Source organism: Bubalus kerabau, chromosome 5 (assembly GCF_029407905.1).
Source record: "Bubalus kerabau isolate K-KA32 ecotype Philippines breed swamp buffalo chromosome 5, PCC_UOA_SB_1v2, whole genome shotgun sequence".
NCBI lineage: Eukaryota > Metazoa > Chordata > Mammalia > Artiodactyla > Bovidae > Bubalus > Bubalus kerabau.
In genome coordinates this window covers 43,811,872-43,822,999 of record NC_073628.1, presented here as the reverse complement: position 1 = coordinate 43,822,999, position 11,128 = coordinate 43,811,872, and the positions used below count along the sequence as shown (strand labels likewise).

Genomic DNA, 11,128 nt, shown 5'->3' with positions numbered 1-11,128 from the left:
TCTATATCCAGCACATAATGAAGGTTCTTTTTCTGAATAACTAGAGCACTTATATCGTGAACATTCATTCATTTATCTAAGTATCTTGAGTGCTTTTTCTGGGTCAGGTGGTATTTTTCCTTTGCTGTCCAGCAGCACAGTAGTGAAAAGGACACAGCCTCAGAGGCTTTTAAGGAGAAGGAAAAGAACAAAACAAAACAAAAAACTAAACTGTAATACAGTAAGGGAGCTCAAGAAAAAGCACTTAACTATAAACAATTTTGTTTCACTCAGTCTCGTGTCTTAATCTCCTCCTCCGTTACTGTATGCTTTTTGAAGGCAGGGGCCCCCTTTTAACTGCATTCCACTCAGTATCCAGCTCAGTGACATGTCCATAAATGTTTGCATTACGTGTTGCCTCCTGCAAAGGTTCTTGATTGCCCATCTGTACATTAAACCACCACCACCAACAGTGTCCTCTATAACACCTTATGCTTGGAAGGAGGAATAACCAGGCTTTGACTCCGTGACACCCAAGAGTTCTGTGGTGACTTGATTCTTATATATTTTTATATATAAGAATCTGCCTGCAATGCAGGAAACCTGGGTTTGATCCCTGGGTCAGGAAGATCCCCTGAAGAAGGAAATGGCAACCCACTCCAGTATTCTGGCCTGGAGAATCCCATGGACAGAGGAGCCTGGTGGGCTCCTCTGGAGTACTGGACACAACTGAGTGATTAACACTTTCACTTTACTTAACCCCTTGGGGCCTCTGATTTCTCAACTTTGAGCTAGATGAGTCTTCCCTTCTGGTTTATTCAGTCTACATGTTCTTGGGTGCAAGGCAAGATGCACCACTCAGACTATACACGGAGGGATGGGGCAAGGCTTGCCCCCCTGCTCTGTGGTCCCACAGTAAATTCCCAATCCTTATGAGGTTTTAGTCACAGTGAATTTCTCCCTCAAAAACCAAACAGGATAATAATGAACCACTTTCTTACATTTTCTATCAAGACAGCTCTTTGTGAGTTTTAAATGTTCTCTCCAGATTCAAAGAAGCTGGTTTCTTCATGAGTGGTTGGAATAAGACTTTTCTTGGAAGCTACTGAATATGGATTAGTTGGATTGTTTCGCAGGAAATAAAAAGCAGGCTCTAGGGTGACTACTTCAGCACTTAATTGGGTTAGCAAAGAACTGCAAATGAGAGGTTTCCCTTAAGAGGGAAAGGATGTTTATGGGCCACCTCCCCCACCCTCTAGGTGGTGGATTTTAACCTAAACGTTAGTCTGCAAATGCAGTCTTTAATTTAGGAACCATTACAAGAATCTATTAGAGCAGAAAATGTCAGGTTGAAAAATTAACACATCACAGGAGTTAATTAGAACCCAGCCTCTCATTAGATGCAAATAGAGAGCCCTCCAACTGCCCAACAGCCCGCTGAAGTCATGTTTGTTGCGGCTCCAAAGCAGCTGCATCTTTGTTACTCAAGGAGTGGATGGAGGAAGCGGCCCAGGCACTCAGGCCAGAGCCACTAGGGACCCATGGCCCATCCTTTAGGTTAACAGGTCTATTCTCAAGACACTATCTTTGACTCCACTCTTGGGCCTCCCAGGTGGCTCAGTGGTACAGAATCCGCCTACCAATGGAGAAGACGCAGGTTCAATCCCTGGTCCAGTAAGAGTCCCTGGAGGAGGAAATGGCAACCCACTCCAATTTTCTTGCTTGATAAATCCCACGAACAATGGAGCCTGGTGGGCCATCGTCCATGAGGTCATAAAGAGTTGGATATGACAGAGTGACTGAGAGACTGAGCAAGCACCTCTCTTGAACAGTGCATGTCACAGGGTGGATAGCCTTCTGCCTGGAACTCCCTTGGGGAAGCGTTTTCTGCAACAAAGACAAACATGCCATGCCTGTCACCAGGCGCAGATTGGCGACTGTGTAAACCACTCGGTGAGAGGGAGGCTCCAGGCCATTCAGACTTAGCTCTAAGTCGTGGGCTTTGTTTTCTTTCCACATTCAGACTGAAATGTGATTCCCCGGGCTTTCTTTTTTGGAAAATACCTGCGATGAGTTCCATGCTGGGAAAGAAAAGCTGTTGACAGGAAAAGCTTCTGTCGGGCAAGGGGCTTTTTCAAGGGCTCTCAAAGGAGACAGTCGCATCAAGCAGGCCGAGGCAGAGATGGCAGGACTCTAGGAATGAGAGGTTCAGATCACAAAAGGGTTATCTGTAACCATGGATTAGGCAGAGTTTCGGGCAGCTTCCTCTGTGAACGCGGCGCCACGCACACAGACTTTCGGGCCGGCAGATACACATCGCCTCTGTCACTTACTGTGTGTTCTTGGGCAAACGGCTTACCCCCTCGGAACATCAGTTTGCTGAGGCCGTTGCATGAAATAAATGCATGCAAAGTGTGTAACACCATATCTGGCGCAGGGTAAAGGTTCTACATGAATTATCTGTTATTGATTTCATAGTAGTATTCCTTCAGCCCACACAACGAGCTGCCTCTGTACACTAGGCTCTGTGCAGGGACAGCTCCTGCTTCTTGACCTCATAGAACCCACTGCTTAATAAACCGTGTACGCAAATCTTTAGTACAAAGCAAACCCCTCTGCCCTCCTTGCAAGTGCCCAAGGAGAAGTGCCAACTGCACACAGCTCTGCTTTGCCGAGTAGCTCAGAATTCTACCTTTTGAGCAGCCCTTTAAATTCAGCTACTTCTACCTTCAATTTAGCCACAGTTCTCTCTGTGGGCACTTACACATGGAGTTACTGTTATCTGTTTATTGTCTCCTCCTCTGAGTTCCTGCAAGGTGAGAACCGTCTATACATTTGATTCACTCATCATTTATTCATCTCTGTAGGTCTCATGCATTACTCTGCAAAGATAAAGAGAAGATTCAACCCTACTGCTGAGTACATAGATTCCCAGCTGGGAACTTTTCTGGGGAAATAACCCTGCTCCCCCCCACTCCCACTTTTTTCATTTTCTAACAATCACTTTGGTTCTGACCTCAGTTTCTTCATTTCTTTGAGGGACAAATAGAGTCTCCTTCCCTGGAAGGTTATGATGATGGCTGGAGACCATGCAGCTTCTATGTGCCTAACACAATTCTAGGCACAGAGCCAAATAGCAAAAAAAAACAAAAGTTGATTCCATTCTTGCCCTTACCCAGGACCGGTTGGTAATATATACAAGGCATAACACGATTACCACATGAGTGGTACTGAGGTCCTTTCAACTTGCATCCAGCCTCTGCCATATTCTAGACTTACCTGAAATGGGAGGACATAAACACACATTAGAAGCTTGGTCCCTGTCGCCAAGTTCTTGGAGAACTGTGGTAAGTGTTGGACAAAAAGATCTCAGGAAGAGAGCAGAAAGCTCTTAACCCAGATCCTTAGACCCGGGCTGCAGGAGATTTCCACAACATCAACAATAATCAAGTTATTTGGCACTTACGACGTGCCAGTCAGTGTCCACAACAATTTACACACATTATCTCATTTAAGTCAGAACAACTGCGTGGGGATAGATACAAACTTCCTTATTTTACAGGTGACCCATCTGAGGCTCTGCGAGGCACACTGGCAGTCCTGCAAGGACTAAATCGTTTAGGAATCCACCTGCTGAGGCTTTAGTGGAGAGTGTGGGCTAACACCAAGCTCGGCCGAAGGAAGGGAGGGTGGGGAGAGGACTGGGAATGAGAGGGTAAAGCTGGATCAAAACACGGCTGGCATGATCCCCAGGACCCCCGGAGAAGCAGAGAAAGTTGGAAAGAGATGCAGGAGGCAGGTGGGGGGGGTGGGTGGGTGGATGCCCGGAAGGCTGGGGGAGGGCAGCCTTCCCGGTCCCCTCCCCACCCCGCCAGCACCTCCTGCACAGGTCAAGCTTCTCCCCTCCCGCCCTCTCGCCCTCCCAACCTTATTTAGAAACCGTGTCCCCGAGACAGGAAGGGCGGCGGGCCGAGAAGCACGGAGCGTCCCGGTCTCATTTCCTCTCGAATCCCCCTGTGGAATTTCATTTCGTACGGTGAGGAAATCGGAGCGCGAGGCCGTCGGCGGCTCCGGGGCGCCCCCCCTCCCCGACTCTCGGCTGCAGGTCGGGCCGAGGCGGGGCGCGGGAGCAGGGCCGGGCTGCACGCCGGGCGGGTTGGGGGGCGCACGGAGCCGCGCGCCCGCGCCGTGCCAGGAGCAGGGCCCCGTGTTCGAAAAGCCTTATCGCTCTTATCCTCCCCAGTCTCTTTACGGGCGAGGACCCTGACACCGAGAGGCCGAGCAGTTTGCTCCGGGTCACACAGCCGGCAGTTTAAAAACCACGATTTCGTAAATAACCCGAATCCCGTGTTCTTTGTGTACGTTTCGCTGCCCAATGGGGAAGCGGCCAGGGGCCGAGGGGACAGCTGGAGGACAGCAAAAGGAGCCGGCAGGATTTGGGGGCGCGCCGCCCCCCCCATCCCCTCCGGGGGGAGAAGGGGCGCGCGGGCTCGGCTGGGAGAGCGGCGGCGGCCTCCGCGCCCGGCCCCAGAGCGCCGCGCACCGGGTGGGAGGGAGGCGAGCGCCAGGGAGCGGGGCGGGGAGCCCGGGGCCGCGGGGCGGGACGCAGGGCGGGGCACGGGCGGGCGGCGCGCGGCCACTGGAGAGGCACGCCGTCCGTCGCGCGCCGGGCCCGCCCCCGCGAACCTATAGCGCCGCCTCGGGCTCGGGCGGCGGAGCGGCGCGGTGGTGCGGGGTGCTGGCGGGCTCGGCGGAGTCGCTGCGCGGACGTGGCCGGCGCCGTCCCGGGGCTCGCCGCCCGTAGCCATGACCCACGCAGGCCGTCCTCCGGCCCCGGCTCGCGGCGTCTAGTGCCCCCACGCAGTCGCGCGCAGCTGCGAGAGAACCGGCCGCTACCCCTCCGCCCCGTCGTCGTCGCCCTTGGCGCCTTATCGCTCTCTCCCCGGAGCCGGGAGCAGCGCGGGCGGCCGGCGGCCCCGTGCAAACTGGGGGTGTCTGCTGGAGCAGCCCCCCGCGCCGCCGCCGCCGCCGCCGCCCCCGGCTCTGGCCATGGCCTGGCGGGGCGCAGGGCCGCGCGTCCTGGGGGGCCCCGGGGGCGTCGGGCTCAGTCCGCGGCTGTTGCTGCTGCTGCTGCTGCTGCTACTGCTCGTGGGGCCGGCGCGGGGCTTCGGGGACGAGGAGGAGAGGCGCTGCGACCCCATCCGCATCTCCATGTGCCAGAACCTGGGCTACAACGTGACCAAGATGCCCAACCTGGTGGGGCACGAACTGCAGACGGACGCCGAGCTGCAACTGACCACATTCACGCCGCTCATCCAGTACGGCTGCTCCAGCCAGCTGCAGGTGGGCGCCCCCTCCCCGGGCGGGACCCCTGGGGCAGGGGGACGCCTCCGAGCCCCGGATTCACTCCCCGCGGCCCTTGCCAGGTCGAGCCCCCTGTGCCCTTCCTAGGTCTCAAGGAACGATATCTATCCGGGAAAAGTGATTTCCATCCCCACCCCCACTTTGCTGTCCCTCCTCAGGGACTGGAGGCCAAAACGTTGTGTAAGTCATCTGGCCTGCGAAAGAACCCGCTCTGCACCCCGCCCTTCCGTCTTTCTCCTCTGCCCACCCGTGTCTGGCCAAGCCCCTAACCCCAGCGGAGCTGAGAGTTATCTTTGCCAAGGATTCTGGCCGCCGCTGTTCGGTGGGCGAGTCCTCCGCACGGCAGCCAGTTGCAGCTAAGACTTGGAAGGGAGTGATAAGGCGACAGGGAATTTCTGCTCCCTCGCCGACCTCCTTTCTCCCCCGTATTTTTTGGATGTGTTATTAAATGCAACACCCCTGGCCCATTTTCTGCAGAATGGCCCCTCGCGGTGTCTTGCATGATTGTAGAGGTCATGCACGAAGGAATGGTTGCGCTGTCTTGAGTTCCTTCTTATTCTCAGGGTTAAGGGCAGGTTTAGTACATGGAGGGGGGGAAGGCATCACTTGGGGAAGAGGCGATAGTAGGGTCAAGCTCCAGAAGGTAGCTTGTATATTGGAAGTTTTTTTTTTTTCTTTTTTCCCAGTCATTAAAAATATTAAAGCTTATGTAGTCCTATAGAAAATGTTCTTCCTAACATAATAAGTGAAGAAAGAATTTGTATATACGGGTGATTATAATCTTACCACAACCACAAGTTCACTGAAAAAAAAAAAAAAGAACTGGAAGGAAACTTAAAAATGTTAACACTGGTTGTGTTTCTGTTGGAAAGGCTATGAGTGATTTTTAGAAATTTAGAAGAGAGAGAACTGGTGGGGTGGGGGAGGAGTGGAGGGGAATAGAGGATAGTTCTATAGTTATCCAGGCTGAAAGCTTTGGAAATCTGTGGTTCTGGTTGTAACTTCTAAGAGATAAACAGTCATGCAATTGACTTACTAGGTGGATGTTTTTACATAGGTCATTTGGAAAGTTGGACGGCGGTTTCAGAAGGATGGTTGGGATTAGACCTGTTGCTGGTGAAATGTCCCTGTGGAAGTGTCAGGATTTTAGAACTAGGTTATGAAAGCTTAGGAAAATGATTCTCGAGCTCTCAGTTTGGAAACAACACATATCCTGACACCAGTGGCAATTTTGTTGGCAAACAGCTTTTCAGGGATATATATTTTTAATTACACGTATCCTGGGGAGGCAGCCAAGCTGTTTGGAAGGACAGGACGAGATCCCTTTACATGCTGGAAAATAGTTACTTGTAACTCTAGACTTCATAGACAACATCTGTAAGGAGCCCAGCAGACTGTTTATCAATGCTGGAGGAATTGAGGACAGCAACTGGACTCTCCCCTGCTGGTATTGCAGTTTCAGGGACTGAACATTTGTATTTTCCTATTGTGCTTCATTATTATTCATTGAGGAAACCTGGCCAAACAAAGCCCCCGATACCCAGAGATTTCAACTTGCTTCCCATCCTTGGGTTTAACAGCGTCAATGAGGACATTTTCTGTTTCAGTATGAGACTGTTTAAAAAATAATTTGGGGGAATAAAATAGAGGAAGGAGAGACTATTAACATGATAAAAGCCGGATCTCCTTTTTTTTTTTGAATATTTAGTTTTATGGTAATAAAGAAATGGGGATAAAAATAAAGCACCCCATCATCCAGAGAACTGAGTCAGACTGATTAGTCTGTTCAGCTCTTTCATATAGTAGCTGAAAGGGGAGGGAGGCTCAAAGTCAGCTCTTTAAGGTTTATTTCCCTAAGTGTTGTGCAAAAGGGGATTATGTAATGCTTTGGGTCCCTTTTATCTATTTATTTATCTATGTTCTCCTGGAAAGGGTTTACTAGACCCAGAAGAAGAAAAAGGTGTAAGTGATGGATTATTAGGCAAGCTCATTTGAGGTCAGAGTCAACAGTCAGATACCCCTATAGACTGATTTAAAAGTAGATATGGACTTTGCCCAGAAGCAAGTCAGATTTGTGCAAGCCTTCGGTCAGACCTCCATGTCAACTGTCACTGTTTTCTTTGTTCGTTTCTTGACTTTTTTCCAGTTCTTCCTTTGTTCCGTGTATGTGCCCATGTGCACAGAGAAGGTCAACATCCCCATCGGGCCCTGCGGCGGGATGTGCCTTTCTGTCAAGAGACGCTGCGAGCCTGTGTTGAAGGAGTTTGGCTTTGCCTGGCCGGAGAGCCTAAACTGCAGCAAATTCCCGCCCCAGAACGACCACAACCACATGTGCATGGAAGGGCCAGGTGATGAGGAAGTGCCCTTGCCTCACAAAACCCCCATCCAGCCTGGGGAAGAGTGCCACTCCGTGGGAACCAACTCGGATCAGTACATCTGGGTGAAAAGGAGCCTGAACTGTGTTCTCAAGTGTGGCTATGACGCTGGCTTGTACAGCCGCTCGGCCAAGGAGTTCACCGACGTCTGGATGGCCGTGTGGGCCAGCCTGTGCTTCATCTCCACCGCCTTCACTGTGCTCACCTTCCTGATCGATTCTTCCAGGTTTTCCTACCCAGAGCGCCCCATCATCTTTCTCAGTATGTGCTATAATATTTATAGCATTGCTTATATTGTCAGGCTGACTGTAGGCCGGGAAAGGATATCCTGCGATTTTGAAGAGGCAGCAGAACCTGTTCTCATTCAAGAAGGCCTTAAGAACACAGGATGTGCAATCATTTTCTTGCTGATGTACTTTTTTGGAATGGCCAGTTCCATCTGGTGGGTTATTCTGACGCTCACTTGGTTTTTGGCAGCGGGACTCAAATGGGGTCATGAAGCCATCGAAATGCACAGCTCTTATTTCCACATCGCAGCCTGGGCAATCCCCGCGGTGAAAACCATTGTCATCTTGATTATGAGACTGGTGGATGCAGACGAGCTGACTGGCCTGTGCTATGTGGGGAACCAGAACCTGGATGCACTCACAGGCTTTGTGGTGGCCCCGCTGTTCACCTACCTGGTGATTGGGACTTTGTTTATTGCTGCGGGGTTGGTGGCCTTGTTCAAAATTCGGTCGAATCTTCAAAAGGATGGGACGAAGACAGACAAGCTGGAAAGGCTGATGGTGAAGATCGGGGTCTTCTCGGTCCTGTACACAGTGCCTGCAACCTGCGTGATTGCCTGTTATTTCTATGAAATCTCCAACTGGGCGCTTTTCCGGTATTCTGCAGATGACTCCAACATGGCGGTGGAAATGTTGAAAATCTTTATGTCTTTGCTGGTGGGCATCACTTCAGGCATGTGGATTTGGTCTGCCAAAACTCTGCACACGTGGCAGAAGTGTTCCAACAGATTGGTGAATTCTGGGAAGGTAAAGAGAGAGAAAAGAGGGAATGGTTGGGTAAAGCCTGGGAGAGGTAATGAGACTGTGGTATAAGGCTAGCCAGCCTCCACACTTTCCAGGGGGAATGCCAGCATTGGGGTGCAAGTGCTACTAAAAAGCTTATGCAGTGAATCTCAGTTTGAACAAACTAGCAACACTTCAGTAACCACCCTCCCCCAATAATCCACCATCGCTCTCCCCCCGCTCCCCATCTCCCCCCAGCATCATAAAACTAGTGATTTTGCTGCAGACTTTGGAATGATCCAAAATGGAAAAGCCAGTAAGAGGCTTTCAAAGCTGTGAAAAATCAAAACATTGATCACTTGAGCAGGTCGCAGCTTGGAGCGTGGAGGTCCTCCCGAGATTCCAGGAAGTCCAGGGGATGCTCCTTTTCCCTGCAGGGTGGGATTTGAGCTGTGAGTAGGCAACTTACAGGGAGAAAGATTAACTTTTTTTTAACCCTTTAAAAGTTTTAAATACTAACTGGGTCTTTCAGACAGCAGAGCGATCTATAAACACTGGAAGCACTAGGTTCAGAGAAGTGTTACAAGACTTTTACAGTTTGGCTGATCTAACATAAACATTTTCTGTGGTACACTGTCTGCTGTTTAGAACTTTGTGGATTGCTCTCCCAAGAGGTGGTGTCAGAATCTTTCAGTGCCTTTGTCATAAAACAGAATTGTTTGAACAAACAAAAGTACTGTACAAACACACATGAGGTATCCCGTGGATTTTTCTTCTCTCTCTCCCTCTTAAATTTCAACAGCTCCCTACTAGACCGCTGCTGTTTTCTCCATTTTACATTAATGACTCAAAATAGGTATTTTTATAGGAATGTTTGCACTGCAGCAGGTCTAATGAGGGGGGAAAGGAAGGGCGATTCACTTTCTTGACAATCACTTAATTCAGAGGAAAAGGAGATCTACCAAGTCGACTTACCTTACCCACCCCAGAGACCGATTGCATTGAGCACCAGGGACTTAATATATTTTACTTTGTGTGATTGTATCTATGCAGACGCCAGTCTGGAAGAGCTAAAATGTTACGTTTCTTGGCAACTTTGCATTCACACAGATTAACTGTATAATTTGTGTGTGTCAATTACAATTAAAAGCACATTCTTGGACCATGACTTAATAGTTACTCAACTGACTTTAAAACTATGGTCAGCTTGCATTCTCAGAATGATAGTGCCTTTTTTTTTCTCTTTAGCATAAGAATGTTATCAGAGTCTGGTCTACTTGGCACAATGGAGACTTTTTCAATTTTGTAGAGGGAGCTAAGGACAACTAATCCAACTACTTTGGTGCATAATTGTTTCCTAGTAATTGGCAAGGGCTCCGTATAAGATTTCATTGGAGGCAGTGTGGCCTGGAGTATTTATATGGTGCTTAATGAATCTCCAGAATACCAGCCAGGAGCTTGATTGGTTTGTAGGGAATAAAGTGTAGACCATATGAAATGAACTGCAAACTCGTGCAGCACAGGTCTTAATTGCATTTTGCAGGGGTATCCAGAGCTTTTAAAATGTATGCTTTATATTCCTTGCAAGAGGGTACCCCCTAGCAGCCTCTCAAAAGTTGCAGTTCTTTTAAAGTTGTAACTGGCTTTTCTCCTCAACCCCCTGAGGTCTTCTGATCACCAGATCTTTGGGACAGATTGATGTAACAGGTTGCTGTCCTTGAAGTTCATTCTCGGTCTTTGCTTTAGCAACTTTGGGATGGTTATTTATTTATCCCTGCCCCTCCCCGCCCCTTTAAAACAGGTAGGAAAGCTCTTTTATCCCATTTCTTTGTGGAAAAATGTTTCCAGGGACTCAAAATTGCAAATAGGAGTTCAGATTCTGGAAATAAGCATGTCTTTGTTTGTTTGAGCTTCATGCCCCTGGTTTGACATTTTCCTTTCTTCTCTTTCTGGTCTGGTGTGGTTCTCGAGCTGAGATGAAGATGTGCGTAAGGACTGTTGCCTGTTTTGGAAGGCAAAGTCTTGGGGTTTCGTGCACAGATGCTAAGTGGGTACTGGTGGCCCCCACTGTGTGTTCTGGGCCTGAGTACCTTGGCTGGACTCTGGGTCAGGGCTCCAGGAGCATGAGAAATGCTCCCCAGAAGGGCCAGTTGAACTCCATCTACAACTGCATCACCCCTGAAACGTAGAATGTGAACTCCCTTTGCTGCTCGCAGATGGTTCCCATAGCTGGCCAGGGTCCTGGAGCATGCACCCGGGGCAAAGCCTGCCCTTACTCACGCTCCTCTCCAGTGTCTTGGGAGTTGCTCGGAGACTCTGGCCCAGGAAAGGGAAGAAGGACCGTGCAGGGGTTTGCAAAGCAATTCTCTTTGTAATGTTTCAGTGACTGGGTGACCGAGA

The 11,128-nt window shown here is 49.9% G+C and overlaps 1 protein-coding gene across 1 annotated transcript; it reads left to right on the top strand.

Moving 5' to 3' along the window:
* Positions 1-4,670: 4,670 nt before the first annotated feature.
* On the top strand, positions 4,671-11,011 carry FZD4 (frizzled class receptor 4). Its single transcript, XM_055581568.1, has 2 exons — positions 4,671-5,322; positions 7,490-11,011. The coding sequence occupies exons 1-2, from the start codon at positions 5,029-5,031 to the stop codon at positions 8,816-8,818; spliced, it is 1,623 nt and encodes a 540-aa protein (XP_055437543.1). The 5' UTR covers positions 4,671-5,028; the 3' UTR covers positions 8,819-11,011.
* The last annotated feature ends 117 nt before the right edge of the window (positions 11,012-11,128 follow it).

Excerpts from the sequence above, each read along its gene's own strand:
- FZD4 (XM_055581568.1), top strand. The coding sequence starts at position 5,029 with ATGGCCTGGCGGGGCGCAGGGCCGCGCGTCCTGGGGGGCCCCGGGGGC. Across the intron at positions 5,323-7,489 it reads GCTGCTCCAGCCAGCTGCAG|TTCTTCCTTTGTTCCGTGTA; the intron begins GTGGGCGCCCCC and ends ACTTTTTTCCAG.